General features: G+C 51.7%; 1 protein-coding gene across 1 annotated transcript in view; it reads left to right on the forward strand.

Annotated features, from left to right (window-relative positions):
- BCR (BCR activator of RhoGEF and GTPase) overlaps window positions 1-17,053 on the forward strand; it is a 124,649-nt gene that overhangs the window by 52,081 nt on the left and 55,515 nt on the right. The window contains exon 3 of the mRNA XM_038575788.1: window positions 10,556-10,737. Coding sequence (XP_038431716.1) covers window positions 10,556-10,737 — 182 coding nt within the window. The remainder of the gene's footprint in view (window positions 1-10,555; window positions 10,738-17,053) is intronic.

The following is a 17,053-nucleotide window of genomic DNA, read 5'->3' on the forward strand; positions in this document are numbered from 1 at the left end:
AGTCGTGGACTAAATTTTTGTGTCCCCTCCCTCCAAAAATTCATATGTTGAATCCCTAACTTGCAACATATTTGTAGGTGGGGCCTTTGGGGGATAGTCAGATCATGCGGCCCTTGTGATGGGTCTAGACCCCTTAAAAGAAAAGACCCAGAGAGAGCTAGCACCGTCTTTCCACCTACTAAGACGAGGCCATATGAGCACACAGCAAGAATGCATCTGTCTGCAAGCCAGCAAGAGAGCTGTCACCAGAACCCAGCCATACTGATATGGCTTGTTGCTTGTTTACTTGCTTGTTGACCTCCAGCTTCCAGAGAAAATAGATTCCTGTTGTTTAAGCCACTCAGTCTAGGGTATTTTGTTAAGGCAGCCCTGGCAAACCAATACATTTATATCAATGGAATCATGAGATGTTTATCCTTTTGTGATTGTTTTCACTTGGCATATTATTCTCAAGGTTCACCTGTGTTGTGGCATGTTGCAAGACTTCCTTCTTTTTTAAGACTGAGTAATATTCCATTGTACATGTATACCGCATTTTGTTCATCCATCTGCCGCTGGTCGCTTGGGTTACTTCTGCCTTTTGCCATTGTGAGTGATGCTGCTGTGGACGTGCATGTACGTGTACCTCCTTTCCTAACTCTCCCCAGGCTTCCTTCGGGAAGGCAGTCCTGAGGTCGAGGCAGGGAAAGTGGCTGTTCCTCCTGCCCTCCTAAGCTCACCCCTGATGAGTGCCTATTCATGGTCCAGCCCTGGCCTGAGCACTGTAGGCTGACCACCAGACAGTGGGAACTCTTTCTTCCCACCATTTTTTCTCTCTTCCCTCTGCGTTTCCTCTTTGAAGTGGGAATGGAATGAGATGAGCATTCCCACAGCCATCCAGTGACCATCCTCAATTCGCATGTTGCTCCCAGACTACGGTCCTGCTCTCAGTGCCATCCTCTTGAAGGGCTCTGCCCACCTCTACTGCCTTGTGCCTCTCACCCCCGATGACTCTACGGGCCAGTTGCCTGCAGCTAAGTCTCAGCCTCAAGTCCTAGAAACTCAGTACCCTCTTTGCTCTTCTTCCTTTTTCCATGTGGGTCCGCTCAGTCTGGGCCTGTTTGTGGCATTTGATGTCGGTGTCCATTCCCACTAAAACCAGACCCTCAACCCATTCATCTGGAGTTACCATCACAGAAGCCTCCAACTGGGTCCTAACTGCAATATCAAACTCGGATGTGCTGTCAGTGTCATCTGCCTGTGTTCCCTGCCCCCACCCTTGGTCCAGGCCTCAGTAACCCTTGATACCTCCTAAATCGTGCCTTGGGTCCTTGGCCCAAAGCCCAAGCCTCTTAGAATTACTCCTTCCCACCACTCTCACCTCATTCTCAGCATATCACCTTTCCAGCCTTTCCTCATTCATGAGCTTGCAATAGCCCCGCAGCTGGGTTGACCCAGCTCCCTGTGTGGGGCACCTCTGCAGCCCCTCTGCTGGTGGAGGGCTCAGTGGTTCTTCCATCCCACACAGACCTTGTCTTTGTGAAGCCTTTCTGGCCCTCTCCTGGGGCCAGCCATCTCTTCTTTGACCCCATGGCATCACTTTCAGGCCATTGGCTACACCTGTATTAGTCTCCTGGGGCTGCCATAATGAATGGCCATAGACTCATAATGAATGGCTTAAAACAACAAATACATACTCTTCCACAGTTCTGGAGGCAGGAGTCCAAATCAAGGTGTAGAGCAGGGCCATACTCTCTCTGGGGGGCTCTAGGGGAGAATACTTTGTTGCCATCTCCAATTCCTGGTGTCCCCATGCATTCCTTGGCTAGAGACCATGTCATTTTAATTTCTGCCTCCACCTTCACAGAGCCTTCTTCTCTTCTGTCCTCATAAGGACACTTGTCACTAGATTTAGGGTCCATTGAGTAATCCAGGGTGATTTTATCTCAAAGTTCTTAACTAAATTACATCTGTAAGGACTCTTACCAAAATAAGTTCCCTTCATACATTTCAGTTGTTAGAATGTAGACTTCTCTTTTGGGGGCCACCATTCAACCCACTGTAGTGTCCTTCCCGCCTTCATATTCTGTGGGGAGCCAGTATCTGCCTCTCTTATTACTCTAGTGGGTCTTGGAGTGGTCACTTCCGTGGGGAGATGGTCTCTGCTGCCTTGCTTGAGGGCCTAGCTGCCCCCCATGTGTGGCTTTGCTGTGATGCACATGTCATGTGACTCCTGAGAGTCTGATGGCTCCCAGGGGCAGGGGCTGGGTCTGTGGTGCCATGCCTAACATGAAATAGAAATGTCATACATCTTGGGTGAATGTTGGGTACCGAATAAATACATCAGCTTGATTGTCTGAGGCCAAACTGCCTCCAGGAGATCTTTCTGAACCTGTTGAAGAATGAAGGTGGTGCTAAAGAATAATAATAACATCATCCAGTGACTGAGGGCTACAGCTTCCCAGCTGGTTCGTGTTCCAGCCTCTGCCTGCCCCACCCTGGCGCCATCTGGTTCCAGCCCCAGCCCAGAACATAAGTGATCTTTCCATCTTTAGGCACAGGTGGGTCCTTGAAGACAGAAGGAAATCTTTTAACAACTCTCTCGATGCTGATCAGGGAGTCCTTGTCTGCCCACACTGGGGACATTCAATCTTAATGCTAAAAGTCACCCGCAGAGTTGGCCTTGTGGTGATTCAGTCTACAACCAGCTGGAACCCAAACCCCAAGCTGAAGAGTCATAAGAGCTATTATATTAGTCGGCCTGTGTCCTCCAAGAGAGCCTAGCTTTGTTCAGGGCATCTAGAGCTGCCGGGAGAGCTGAGGCATCAGGCCATGAGCAGGGCAGGCCCAGGCCCTTCCCAACCAACATTTTCTGTCCTGTCGGGAGACTTGACTAGTGTCAGAGCCTTCTGTGTTCCACAGGCTGGTCTGGACCATGGGCTCCCACTACCCGGGCAGCTGGGGCTTTCCACACTAGCCTGGTGATGTCATTGTTGGGGTGGCAGCATAAAGGCTGGAAGGTTGCAAGATTCCAGGGTATTCTCTGTGCTCCCCCTTCCCCTGCAGAACCACAGGCTCTGACAACAGGCCTCTCACCAGGGTGTAATGGCCAACTAAATGGGGAGCATCTGGTTTATAAATTTTGACCTCCTTGGTGTAGATGCAAGAGGGGGCAGCTGCCAGCCTGAGGGTAGAGGAAAAAAATGGAAAAACCACCCAAACCAACCAGATATCTTAGAATGTAGAGTAACCTCTCACTGCCTATGGGTGACCTGGGGTTATGGTGCCAGGCAGTACTGACGTCTGTCAGGAACGATGTTCTTGGTCTTCAGGAAACAGCTGTATAATGTTCCAGATTCCTTCTTTTAACAGAGGAAAACAGATTTCTTTCTTTCTTTCTTTCTTTCTTTCTTTCTTTCTTTCTTTCTTTCTTTCTTTCTTTCTTTCTTTTCTTTCTTCTTTCTTTCTTTCTTTCTTTTTTCTTCTTTCTTTCTTTCTCTTTCTTTTTCTTTCTTTCTTTCTTTTTCTTTCTTTCTTTCTCTTTCTTCTTTCTTTCTTTCTTTCTTTCTTCTTTCTTTCTTAATTTCTTTTTTTTTTTGAGGTGAAATAACAATGTAAAACTAAACATTTCAAAGCAAACAACTCATCATTTAGTGTATTCGCAGTGTTGTGTGACTACCACTTCTATTTAGTTCCCAAACACCATCATCACTGCAGCAGGAAATCCCATACTCATTAAGCATCTACTTTCTGTCTCTGGATTTGTCTCTTCTGGACATTTCATGTAAATGGAATCAGACAACATGTGGTCTTTTATGACTACCTTCTTCACTTGGCATCCTGTTTTGGGGGTTCATCCATGTTCAGCCTGTCTCAGTACTTCATTCTTTTTGAAGACTGAGTGATATTCCACTGTAGAGATAACACCACAGTTTCTTTATCCATTTATCAGTTGATGGACATTTGGGTGGTTCCACCTTTTGGCCCTTGTGAATAATGCTGCTCAAACATAGCTTGAATTATCCCAGTACAACTTTTGCTTTAAACACCACCCTCTTTTGGTTATAGATCTAGGAGAGTAATTGTTAAGTCATATGGTTATCAGCTCAGCCTTTTAGAAATGTCTTCAGAAAGTGACCAGATAAGCAGGTCACACGGGTGGACCTGGGGCCTAGTCAGGCTCCACCTACCTGTTCCTCTCTCGGAGACTCCTTTTCTTGTCTGAAAAATGAGCATTTCGAAGTTGCTGCCCATTAAGGGGTCAGGGTGGATTCAAGGATATCAGCACTATGCCTCACCCAGAGGAAGTGCTTGAGAAAAGGGGAGCAGGTATTTTCCAAAAGTACTGGCTTGCTTGGGCACATTCGAGGCTTTTCTACGGTTGGGGAAATACACTTTCCTGAAGTATCACAGTAAAGAAGTCAGCGGAGCCCCAAGACCTGCGGCCAGTCCTGCAGATAGAATCTGTTCCCAGGGCACCGGGTGGTGGGAGGAAGGCTCGAGGCTGTGCATGAGCGTGGTGTCCAGAGCTAGCTTGGACCTGTAGAACCTGTGTGCCCTTTGGTGAGACCCGGGGGTGTCCTAGCCAGGGTTTTCTGAGCCTCTCCCAGAGGCTGATGCCTAGCTGGCAGGACACCCCCAAGGACGTGAGCTCCTGTCTGGAAGTCACCAGCCCTGCAACACCATTAGCACTGTGCTGTATGCCTGCAGCCCAGGAGAGGTGTGGGGTCCAGAAAGGAGAGGGCAGGAGTGGGGAAAGCAGGGCTTCTCCAGATAGGATGAGGTGGAGGGGGGACTCAGTACCTGCCTCTGCTGAAACCTACCCACCGCAGCTGGCCAACCAGGAGGAAGATGGTGTTTGAATGTCTTTTACCTCAATAAATAAATACAGCCCAGCCCTTTGCTGACAGTGTAAACAGGGATATGAGACCACCCTGCCTCAGTCTTGATGCATGATTGAGTTCCTCCCACTCCTACCCAAGTTCCTGGGGTCCCTTCTTTCCTCTCAACCCTGTTATGTGTTTATCAGAATCCCTCCCCTGGCCCTTTCCAGCTGTTCCCATGTCTGCTTTGGGAGGGGAGGGCTGAGAACATTTCTTCCTCCTGAGGATTTTGCTTCAGGCTCTCATCTTGGGGTGCACTGGTCAGAGGGTGGGACAGGAGCTGGGATCTGGGCCCTGCACCTGTGGCGGCAGCAGGGCCACAGAAGCAGGATCTGAGGACCCTCCAGGTACATTGGGTCCAGCAGAGCCTCCCCTGGTTGGCTGCAGCCAGTAGACCTATGGCTGGTGATCTGAACTTGGTTCTGCACACATTTCCTGGGAGCCCTTGCGGCAGAAATCCCAGCAGGGTCTGAGAGAGGCCTTGTCGTGAGATGTACACTTCCTGGCTCACAGCTGAGAAAACAGGGAAGGAGTATCGAAGTTACTGGAGCTGTTTGATCCAAGGCTGGGCTGTGGAAAGACAGGCTGTGGGGGAGAGGCTGGCAGGCCGGAGGCTGGGCTAAGGACATTTAATGCTTTGAAGGCAGACATGTGCCCTCTGAGAGCAGGAAGGACAGCCGCTTCAGGGCTGTGGATCCTCGTGGTGCTATTATGCCAGGGGATCCGGCTCTGGCACTGGGTGTGACCTGTGATTACCAGATTCTTATGGGCTGGCAGGAATCTTGTCCAGTCTGGGTCAGGAAGATGCGGGTGGACAGGGAAGTGGCCTGGAAAAGATGATGTGTAAACTCTGTAAGAGTAGAGGGATAGCTGCTGGAACAGTGGCTGTGCCAGTTTGACTGGTCTGGCAGTGTGACAGACACCAGGGCTCCTTTGAAAGCTGTGCTTACAGAGCATGAGCAAGGCCTTCCTTTATTGTCCTTTGTTATTAAACCCACAGAAACCTGTGATGCAGCCTGGGTACCTACCACCCAGCCGCCCCCCCCCCCCCTCCCTGCCCATCAGCTCAGGGAGCACACTGCTTGGAAGTTTTGGTTCTCTGCTTATTTTAGACATGGTTGCAGGGGGCTGTTGGCGATGAAGGGGATGGAGAGACGCTCCCCTGCACCCTACCCCCTCCCCTGGCTCAGCTACCCAAGCATTGCCCTGTCTGGGAGGGACCTCAGAGGGTGTGTGTGTGTGTGTGTGTGTGTGTGTGTGTGCGTGGTAGGTACTTGTTACATATAACATCAAATGGGACATTTTAATCACTCTTAGGTATACTGTTCGGGGGCGTTAAGCACGTTCACACTGTTGTGCAGCCAGCAGCACCATCCCTCTCTCCAGGACTGTTTCATCTTCCCAAACTGAAGCTCTGTACCCACAAAACAACTCCCCATCCCTCCTCCCCCAGCCCCTGGCCCCCACTATCGAACTCTATCTCCGTGAATCTATTCCAGGTCTGTCGTATAGGTGGACTCACACAGTGAATTTGTCATTTTGTGACAGGGTTATTGCCCTTAGCATAATGTCCTCGAGGGTCATCCATGCTGTAGCATGTGTCAGAATTGTCTTACTTTTTCAGGCCAAGTAGTATTCCGTTGTATTTCCATATCACATTTGGCTTATCCATTCACCCATCGGTGGATGTTTGATTTGCTTCCACAGTTTGGCTGTTGTGAATGATGTTGCTAGGAGCATGGATATGCAAATATCTGTTTGCACCCCTGCTTTCAGTTCTTTTACATGCATACCCAGAAGTGGAATTGCTCGATCGCATAGTAATTCTACATTTAATTTTTTGAAAGTTTTTTTGTTTTGCTTTGTTTTTTTAACCAGTGTTGTCCTTGAGGTGTGAGAAAGAGGATGTGATCTGGGCTGACAGGGATTTAGTCCTCCCACTTGGCAGGTGTGGGGGTGGCTGCCTTTTTTCCTTGCATCAAAGACTAGATTTTAGATTTGCAGAGTGCCAGGATTGTGGCTGCTAAGCCGACTTGCCTGGAGAGGAGGAGGTTTGGGATTTCATTGTGCACATCCGTTTTCCACGCTAAGCTGGCCGCTGCCTGCCAACTCTGAGTGGGTCTTGCTCCCTCTGCCCCCGCCCTCTTCCCTGCTGGTTTGCCGCTTTGTGTGTGGATCAGCCCTCATTTCCCTGAGCCTCTCATAGCTGTGGGATGACAGGCCCACCCCCTCTGAAACCAGTATTTGCTTTCAGCTTTGGGTAGAACTTTGCAGGAAGCACCAGGGTTAACTCGGCCACCAGGTGCCCAGTCCTTGGAGGGAATGAGCCCCAGAGAGGTTTTCCCACTGGATATTCCTGGCAGAAGAGAGGACAGCAAGGCCCCTCTCTCACTTTGCTCTGGTTCTTGGGAAATGGCAGCTCCCAAAGCCTCCCAGGAATAGACAATATGCTCGAGGAGGTATGGGGACCCCAGGAGTGTGAAAGTGTGAAAGGAAGATAGGTCCCTATGTGTCAGTTAAGATGGAGGAAGAGGAAAGGAGGGCTCTCCTCCTTGCCCTATCACATTTGCAGGAGCAAGCTGGGGGTTCTGGGTTAGCCAGGACAGTGAGCTGAAGCCTCTGGTGGAAAGTAGCCCAGCAATGAATGACCAGCTATCTGAAATCCAGACTTAAAAGCATTGGTTTCTCGGACGTCAGTGTAGAGAGATGTGTGCAGAGTGGGAGACAGCTGACTTTGAGTTGCCCTGATCCTCCTAATTACCCCCATTGAGTCTGGCTGTGGAGCCTGGCTTCTCCGTCTCACCTGGTGGGTGGGAAGTGTCTACAGCAGGCTCAGCAGCCCCACACGGCCCTGGCCAGCAAACTTTTTGCCAGGCACTTGGTTTTGCACAGGGTTTTGTGTTTTTTTTGTTTTTTGTTTTTTTGGTTTTTTTTTGTCAGGATGTTGCTAAGCTAGCACTTTGTTTTGCAGATGTGGAATCTTGCAGTATTTGGAGCAAGCCCTAGGACCCTGAGTTTGACCCTAAAGTTCTTACTTGGGGCATCACTCAGTATTAATTTGACCTTTAATGTGAGCTCAGTGTAGTCACAGGCTGGGATATCTGGTGTTGGTGCTCAGATTAAGGATGCTCTTCTAGATGATGAATATGTTGTTGACTTCTTAAAAACATTATTATTTCAAAAAAAAAAGTTTATAGTTTCCTAGAGAGGATGTGTGGACAGTGAAAGTTCTGAGCTAATGTAAAAGCTGGGCCCAGAGGAAGAGTGGGGAGCAGAGTTAAGACGCTGTAAAGGAGGTGAGGTCAGGAGGTAGGCAGGGCATGGCTGGCTGACCTGCACAGTGACTGTAACGGCTTAAAGCAGAGCCAAGCCTCCACCCGTTGTCTAGTTCACACGCCTGATGATAAAGTCAGGAAAACTGAGACACAGACCGCTTAAGTGACCTGCACTGATTCTCACAGGTATATAGCAACCTAGACAGGACCAGAGCCTCACTTCTGGGAAATTCACATCCCAGGTTCTAGAATCAGCCCACCTGTCCCCTGGAGGACATGTCATGGGTTGCAGAAGTAAAGATACCCCCACCCCCAGCCCAGGGGGATCATTCAGACTATCCATGAGGAAGGCATCTGGCAGCCAAAACCTTCTGTCCAGGACCCGGACTGCCTTTGGAAGCAGCTCCCACTGAGAGCAATTTTTCAGTAGAGGCTGCTGTGATACAGGGTTCATATCATGGATGTTGAATGGACAAGAAGTCCTCTGTGTTCATTTTGGTTAAAGAAAAAAAGTCTGTGATACCCCAAAAGGAAGCAGAAGCTGAAGTCAGACTTGTTTTGGGGGTAGTGTGTGAGATTAGGGTTCTGTATTTAACAGGGTTCTGTGCTTTTTAATACATTTAAACCCTCCCCATCTGTCTTCAGGGATGCCAAGCAAGAGCTAATTGAGCACCTTTGCAGACTCTTCAGAGGACACAGAACTTGACCTTGGCCTCTGACTATCCTGGTAGGACAGTACAAACCCCAGCAGGGCTGAGCATTAACCAACATGGCGATGGCACCAGGAGCCCCCACAGTAGCCCATGGATTAAGGAGACCAGGGGACCTCAGTACAGCTTGTTGTTAGGGCACAGGGTAGGAGCCCACCCGGCTCTCAGGGTCCCCCACCCTGTCTGCTACTTTCATCCCAGAACCAGCCTCTGCTGGGACCCTCCTATGGACACACACAGCAGCAGGGCTCCACCTGGCCTTTGTGGTCACTGCCTGCACACAGGCAGCAGGGACACAGTGTGGGTCAGGGAGACAGCCAGCACAGTGCCAGATGCCAGCTTATGCTAATGTAGCAGTCTCAGCCCTGCTTCTTGCTGGAACCCCTGGGAAGCCTGTACAACCACCAGGGCCCAGACCTCCCTGAGTGTCTGATTCTATAGGTCTCTGTTGATTTTGAAGCTGGCACTAATACATACCCAGGGCTAGGGACACCTGTTAGAGGGCATGCCACCTGCTGGCCCACTGAGGTGAAGAATGTGGGAGAGGCAGAGGTGTGTGAGGAAGCTGGGATGTAGTGGATGAGTCTCACGGTGCACTGGCAGCCATCATAGCCGATATGGCGAGCACCTGGCCTCTCCAGCCACAGATCCTCTCAGCTGCTACGTGGGAAGAACTGAGAACAGTCCCCTTCTAGAATTGCCAGGTCTACTCTGGAAGCCTGTGCCTAGTGGCCTCGTTGCTATGGGTGCTTAGTGGTGGAAGTTGTTGTAAACTGGTAAATAAACACTGCAGGGGTCCAACACTGTGGTGGTGACGTTGGACAGGGCTGGTTGCCAGTGAGTCATGGGGAAGGCAACGTAACCCAATCAAGATGACCTCTCAAAAAGCCCATGGGTTGTGAAGGAGCCCTTGAAGGAGTTAAGTCACACTCACATGAGGTTTGGAATGGGCCAGGCCCTTGTGGGTTAAAGTCTTGGTGAAGATCCACTGGATTAGAACAGTTCTGAAAACAGAGCTACAGAAAGACAGGCAAAGGAGAGTGGGCTTTGTGATTTAGCTAGGGAGAAAGGGGTGACTGTCTTCAGGTACCTTTAGGATGGAGGTATTATTCTCTATAACTCGATAGCCCTGAGCAGCAGGGAGCCGGCTAAAGGGTAAGACACTCTGTCCTCACAGGGATACTCAGATTGGTGGTCTGGGATTTTGGTGGACCAGATGGGAAGAGTCAGCCAAGGCAAAAGGTGGAGTAAGGAGAAGGCTCTCCAGCGCCCTTTCCCTGGGTTGGGACTGGCTGGCCTGGGGCACTGCTCACAGGGGCCGGGGCTTGTGCTTGGACTGGCATGATCTGTGCTCCTCACCCCGTCAGATCCCCATGGACAGGTGCAGAAGGACCGTCCCTGATAGCAAGATGCTAGCCTTTGGGCTCCATCTTTCTGTAGCTGCTCAGGCCCACTCCTGATACAAGTACTATGTGCCCCAGACAGTGTCCTGAAAGCCCAGTCTCATATAGTCTGGGGAGTGTGCCACTGTTTCAGCCCCATCTGCCCTGTGGTCTTCACTTAGCTGGTTGTGAAGGTGAGGTCAGCTTACCTGAAGTCCTTGTTCAACACCCCTGGATGCCTGACATCATCAGCCAGTGCCTGCTGGGACATGTGGGGTGTGGCCCCCCTCACTGTCTCTAACACAGCTGCTTCTCTACACACACAGATGCGTCGTTTGGAACGCCACCTGGGTATGGCTGTGCTGCGGACCGGGCTGAGGAGCAGCGCCGGCACCAGGACGGGCTGCCCTACATCGATGACTCGCCCTCCTCCTCACCCCACCTTGGCAGCAAAGGCAGGGGCAGCCGGGACACACTGGCCTCAGGAGCCCTGGAGTCCACCAAAGTGGTGAGTCCCAAGGGGGAAGGGCCCGGCTATGAAGGAGGGCTTGGGCTTGGCTCTGGCCTACTGTCCACTTCCTGAAGGCACCCTGAAGCACATCTGCTCTCGCAGGCGTAAGTGACGAGTAGGTGCAATCAGGAGCAACCGATAGCTGAAGTCACTAAAAACGCCTTTTTCAGTTCCCTATCTGGTACTTGCTGGCCTGGAGACGGCCCCCTGGAGGCTTTGAGCAGTGAGATCATGGAACTGTCACCTGAGCGTGCAGGACGTAGGCAGCACATGTGGAGGCTGAGAGCACCACCCCTGTCCTACCAGCAGGACCAGTGGCCGCCCCAGCGGTGGTGCTGCGGGGCAGAGGAGGGGGACAGCATCTGGGCTGCTCTCCTTGCGCTGCTCACAGTGCACTGGCTCCTTTTCACTAGAAAGGGTGCTCCTGAGGACTCCATCCATTTGACCAGAGTCTTACCCTTGAGGTTGCATTGTCATTAACAGTCCTGTTGTCATCTCCTCTTTGGAACAGGACAAATACCTTCCCTCTTTTGCTTGGCTTGTTTCTGCTGATGTCCCCTCCAGGTTGAAAAACAGAGAGAAAGTTGCTTTTATCCATTGTTGGTAGGAGGTGCCAGAAGCGTATCTTTTCACTGCAGTCGCTCCACTGTTGGGCTGGTGCCTTCTCTGTGGGACTGCTTCTTAATTATGCTTTTCTGATTTCTAAAGACCCTGGCGCTGGGCAGGCTTCCCATTCTGAAATGTAAGGATGGGAGAGGAAGCCCAGGTGTGACACATACACATACTTGCCTTGTGCAGCGTTTTGTTTGTTTGTTTGTTTGTTTTTAAAGGTTTTATTTATTTATTTATTTGTGAATGAGAGAAAGAGAGCATGCACAAGTGGTGGGGAGGGGCCGAGGGAGAGAGAGAAGCAGACTCCCTGGGTGGGGAGCAGATTCACTGAGCGGAGATCCCAAACCTAGGACCCTGAGATCATGACCTGAGCCCAAGGCAGATACTTAACCAACTGAGCTACCTAAACTCCCCCCTTGTGCAGCTTTTTACCCAAATACCTGATTTCACTATTTTACAGATTAGGAAACTGAGGTCCAAAGAGGTGAAATTACTTGCTCAGGCCCACACAGGTACCGGTTTGAAGGCTTCCTGAGTCCTCAGATGACACTCTTTTACCTACCTTGCCTTTCTCAGTGCACTCTCTTGCTTCCTGCTTTGCAAGCATGATTGGTACAGATGGGGCTCTTTCCCGTCCAAGTTCAGCCTGAGTCCTGAACTTGGGACAAGGCTGCTCCAGGAGGCTGATCTGCCCTCCCTGTGCCCCAGACCCCATGCAGCTTGGCTGCCCACCACCACTAGGCTCCTGCTCTCAAATCCTGTCTACACTGACTTGGAGTTCTGCCCTTACCTTTCAGCCACGCTCAGAGGCTTATCTGTCCTGGAGTCTGTCCAGATCCCAACACCTGCTCTCCTTGGGCCCCCCGAGGGAGCCCATAGACCTGTCTCACACATCTGTCCTTGCCAGAGGTGGGCTCGCCAATTCCGAGCACACCACCTGGCCCAGAGCAGGTGTCAGGGAACGTCTGGATAAGATGGGAATTTTTTTTTCTATTGCGTTCAAATACATGTAACATAAAATTTGCCTTCTTAACCATTTTGAACTGTACGTCAAGTGGTCTGAACAGCATTCACCTTGTTGTGTGGCCATCAGCACCATTGGTCCCCCTCACTTTTTATCATGTAAATCTGAAAGTCTGCACCTATTAAACAGTGCCCTCAGCCCCTGGCACCCACCACTGTACTTTCTCTTTGTTCATCGGGCTGCTCTACCTCATGGAAGTGGACTCACACGGCGTATGTCTTTTCGTGACAGGCTCATTTCACTGAGCATAACGTGCCCAAGATTCCTTCATGCTATAGCACCCTGCAGAATGATTCCCTTCTTAAGCCTGAATAAAACTACATTGTACGCATCTACCGTGTTTTGGTAATGCGTTCATCGGTTGGGAGACACCTGGGCTGCTTCCACAGTTTACCTATTAAGAGTAATGCTGCTGTGAACACAGGTGTACAAGCGTCTCTTTGAGACCCTGGTTTTCAGTTCTTTTGGGCAAATACCCAGAAGTAGAATTGCTAGATCCTGTGGTAGCTCTGTTTTTAATTTTTTGAGGAACCTCCGTATTGTTTTCCATATAGGTAAACTGGCCACACCAGTTTATATCACACAACCCCCCCCCCCCCCAACAGCACACAGGAGGTGCGGTTTCTCCACCTTCTTGCTAGCATTTGTTTTCTGCGGGGGGGCGGGGAGGGGAGGTGATAATGGTTGTGGTTGTCCTAATGGGTGTGAGGTAGTAAGATGAGAATTTGGTTGGCAAAGGGCTGTGTAGCCTTCTTCCGGAAGCCCTCTGGTTAGGTGCTTGGAGGCCTGGGGTGGGGCCCTCCACTGCTTTGGAGACAGACTCAGCTTTGACTCTCTGGTTTCCCTGCCAGTACAGTGAGACTCTCTTCTTTCATTCTTTCTTTTTGGTTTCGTGAAAGTCAACTGTCACTTTCTGGCACCCACAGACAGCATGCTGGTCTCGAGGCCAGAGGTACGCAATCCCAACCAGCCGGGCTGGCGGGGAATCCCTGTTCATCAACCTCTACCGAGCTTGAGCTCTTTGGGCTGTGGAACAATCAGGAGGACCCTTAAGGACTCCATAGCATCAAGGTGGCTCGGTGAACTCCTGGGTTGCAGGTCTGCTCTGGGCACACTGCCCCCAGGGGAAGGTAGGGAGTCCACAGACGCCAGGAACTCCCTTGCCTGTGCTGCTGTGGGAAGGACCCAGACCACACTGGGTGGGTCCTGGTCACCATGGGTACCTAGGACATTCTCTATCCCTGGGTGTTCTGAGGTGCCTGCCAGTCTTGACCAAGCTATTTCCCCCTTGAATGATGACCATGTGATCTCAGATGGGGATAGAAGCTGCAGGAGAGGCCAGGCTGCCCCCCAGGCAAGAGCCGTCAGGCACACATCCTCCATCTCCCCATGACCAGGTGGGGACACATGTTAGTAAGCCCCTTGGGGTTGCTGGGAAGAAGAGCAGTTTCATGCAGGCCTTTTTTCTTTTTTTAAATATTTTTATTTATTTATTCATGAGAGACACACAGAGAGAGAGAGAGAGGCAGAGACACAGGCAGAGGGAGAAGCAGGCTCCACGCGGGGAGCCCGACGCGGGACTCGATCCCAGGTCTCCAGGATCAGGCCCTGGACTGAAGGCAACATTAAACCACTGAGCCACCCGGGCTGCCCTCATGTGGGCCATTTTGTGACCATTCCCTCTCTCCCCTGGGAGGGCAAAGCTAGCAGTACTGACTAGAGGGAGTAAGGCAGTGTCATGGACACTCCCAGAAGCTGTGATCAGAGCTGTGGGCTAGCAAGTAACCTTCCTTCAACAACGTCAGGAAAAGGGGTGAGGGTCTGGCATCACTTCCAGCTGCCATTCTGGAGAGGCAAAGCCTGTAATATGCCAGGTCAGCGTGGTCCGTCTTTCCTAGGGTCCTCGAGACTCTACATATCCTCTCACCTGTTTGTTTATAAGGAGGGACATCGGGGCACAGAGAGGGGAGCTGACATTGTTGAGCAGCCCCTGCTCATTGGGCTCTGTAACACACGGTGACCTGCCAGGCCCTGTCCCTGGGGTAGCAGCAGGGGGTAGGCCCCAGAAACATCAGACCTGATACCACCTCAGCCCACACTTCTCATGTTCAAGGGCCCTTCAGTGTGTGGTGGAGCTGGATGAGCCCAGCGGCCAGGGGCTTCTCATGGGCACATAGAGGCCGAGAAGGCAAACAAACACTTGGGGTCTGTGGCTTTGCAGAAGTGGCCCTGGTGTGCTGCCTTGGCAGGGACCACCCGTGGACCCTTTGGGGTTTGTTCTTGTTTGGGGTTTTGTTTGTTTGTTTTTTAGGATGAAGCCAATGCAAATGCACATGTTCAATCAATCACTCCTACTCAGAAGTCAAATTTGCATTTTTTATAAGGGTAGTAAACTCTGGTTCAGGAGTATTTGAAGACAGACCTGCTTTATAATTTTGCTACCGGTCGTCACCACATTGAGTAAATCTGATCAAGAGCTGGGCTCCTGGAACAGAAATTATAACTCTGACTAGAGCTTTTATCTGATCAACCACAAGTTTATTCACTTTTATGATTCAGTGGTTAGGGACACTTTGATCGTGTGGGTGCCCCAGTGAGGCTGTGCACCAGGCACAGCAGGATAAATGGTGCCTGTGCCACTGTGGCTCATCTTGGCCACATTGCCTAGTTCTGGGTCCTACCTTACACAACTTAAACAGGGATAATATTTGCTCACACCTGTCCTCCCTGCAGAGTTGGAGACAGCAGGTGTTTGGTGCCAGCCCTGCCTATATTCTTCCTCCTAAGAGCCTTCCCAGGTTGGTTTATCATCAGTGGGGCAGACACAAAGAATTGCATTGCCTCCCCTACATGTTGGTGCTTTTTTCAGAGGACTGGGGTTCCAGGAGCTCGGGTCCTTGTGCGGAGGCCAGCCCCTGGCCCTCTGCTGGCCAGGCTCCAGGATGGTGGGCGTCCCTGTTGCCAAGCAAAGGCATGGCCCCTACCCAGAGAGGAAGGGTCCTTTGTCCAGCAAACTGGCTGCCAACTCCCAACTGGAAGCAGTCCACCCCTTCACAGCCAGGGTTTGATTCCCTGATCACCCTGGCTCCCCCAGTTTGGGGCTGAGGGTAAAGAGTGCTCCCCAGATTCCACCCTGCCATCCATACTCCTGCCACTCAGGTCCAGCTCCTGCCCTCATGGGCCTGGTGGCGGTTCTGTTCACCTGTCGGCCTTTTCCCCTTTGTCACGTCCAGTTTGTTTTTATCCGCTCTTGCAGCCTCAGGTCAGTGTGGCTTCCTCCCTCCCCAGCAGAGGTGAGAGGCCTGCCTTCCAGCTGGCCGCTTCTCTTTCCAGTCGCCCTTGTCCTCTGGCTTCCTCTCCACCAGGATCTCCCTGCCATCCCGGTCCTGACTGGACTCACATGCCCTTTCCAGAACTGGCACGTGCACAAGGCAGAGCTATAAATAACCCTGGCCCCGGCCCTGCCCTTTGTTCCCTCATCGTCTGCATTTCTTTCGCGCCCTCTCCTTCAAGGTGCCGTTGGCTGGCTTCTGAGCCATCCCTGTCTGCCCCCAGCCTCCAGCACCATTCAGGGGCTCGGGGAGACGAGCACTGGTCCACAGAGAGGTATCCACACCCGTGTCTTCTCCCTAGCCTGGCACATTCCCCGGGCCAGACGGTCCCCTGAGCTGGCCGCGCCCTTCGAAACAGTGAGAGCTGGAGTTGGCGCCATCCTGCCTGCGCTCTTTTTCCTCCCAGCTTTCCAAATTGTGTGGGTGGGAATGAGACGCACTGCCACCCACGTGAGTACCGGCATCTCGTGCTGGGTGGGGCTCGCCGTGTGCCCCCCCCGCCCCCGTGCCAGTGCTCACAGTAGCGGGATTGTTCCTCGGACACAGTAGGACTGGGTGGGTGGCCACTGCTGCTCAAGGAGCCTGCTGTGCCCTTCACCTTTACATCTGCCCTTGCTGAAGGCACAGATGGCACCTGGACACAGTGGGAAGCACGTTCAGGGGCAGCTGAGAGGTGCTGCTCCAACACGCTGCCACCATTCATGGTGTGACCTCGGTGGGCTGAGATGAGACGAGGTGTCAGCGGCCCCTACCCTGCATGTCTGTGCACTGTGTGCCGCAGATTTGCTGACTGTGGAACGGGCTAAGCTGACAGTTCTGGATCTTGGCACCTGCTTGTCAAACAGACAAGGGTTCCAGAAAGGGACCTCAGAACCTCGCAAAGATACAGCCAAAAATAGGGCCCAACCAAGCATCCTAGATCCATTCATTGGTTTGTTTATTCATTATATCTTCATGGAGCACCTATGTGTTCCAGGTACTGAGCTGGCACAGGAAGTTTCCAGGTCAGGCACAGCATGTCCTGGAGGTTTCTGCCTGTGGAGCCGCTGCCCGTTGTGCCCTGGGGTGGGCCGGGGGGTGGGGGGTCGTGTCTGTGTGGGGTGGGACCTGAGTGTGCTTTCTCTGGAGTGATGCTTAGCCATGATCATGGCGGCTGCCCCCTACACACACACGAGTGCACATACACACTTGGGCATGCACACACGTACAAGCATATGCATGCCCCTAGCTCATGCACACTGAGAGATTCCCAGAACAAAGTAGTGGTTCAGGAAGACTTTTTGGATGGTCCCAGTGGGCAGTGAAGATGTGGTACAAGCCCCAGGGACCCAGAAAGCAGAAGCAG

Source organism: Canis lupus, chromosome 26 (genome assembly GCF_011100685.1).
Source record: "Canis lupus familiaris isolate Mischka breed German Shepherd chromosome 26, alternate assembly UU_Cfam_GSD_1.0, whole genome shotgun sequence".
Classification (NCBI taxonomy): domain Eukaryota; kingdom Metazoa; phylum Chordata; class Mammalia; order Carnivora; family Canidae; genus Canis; species Canis lupus.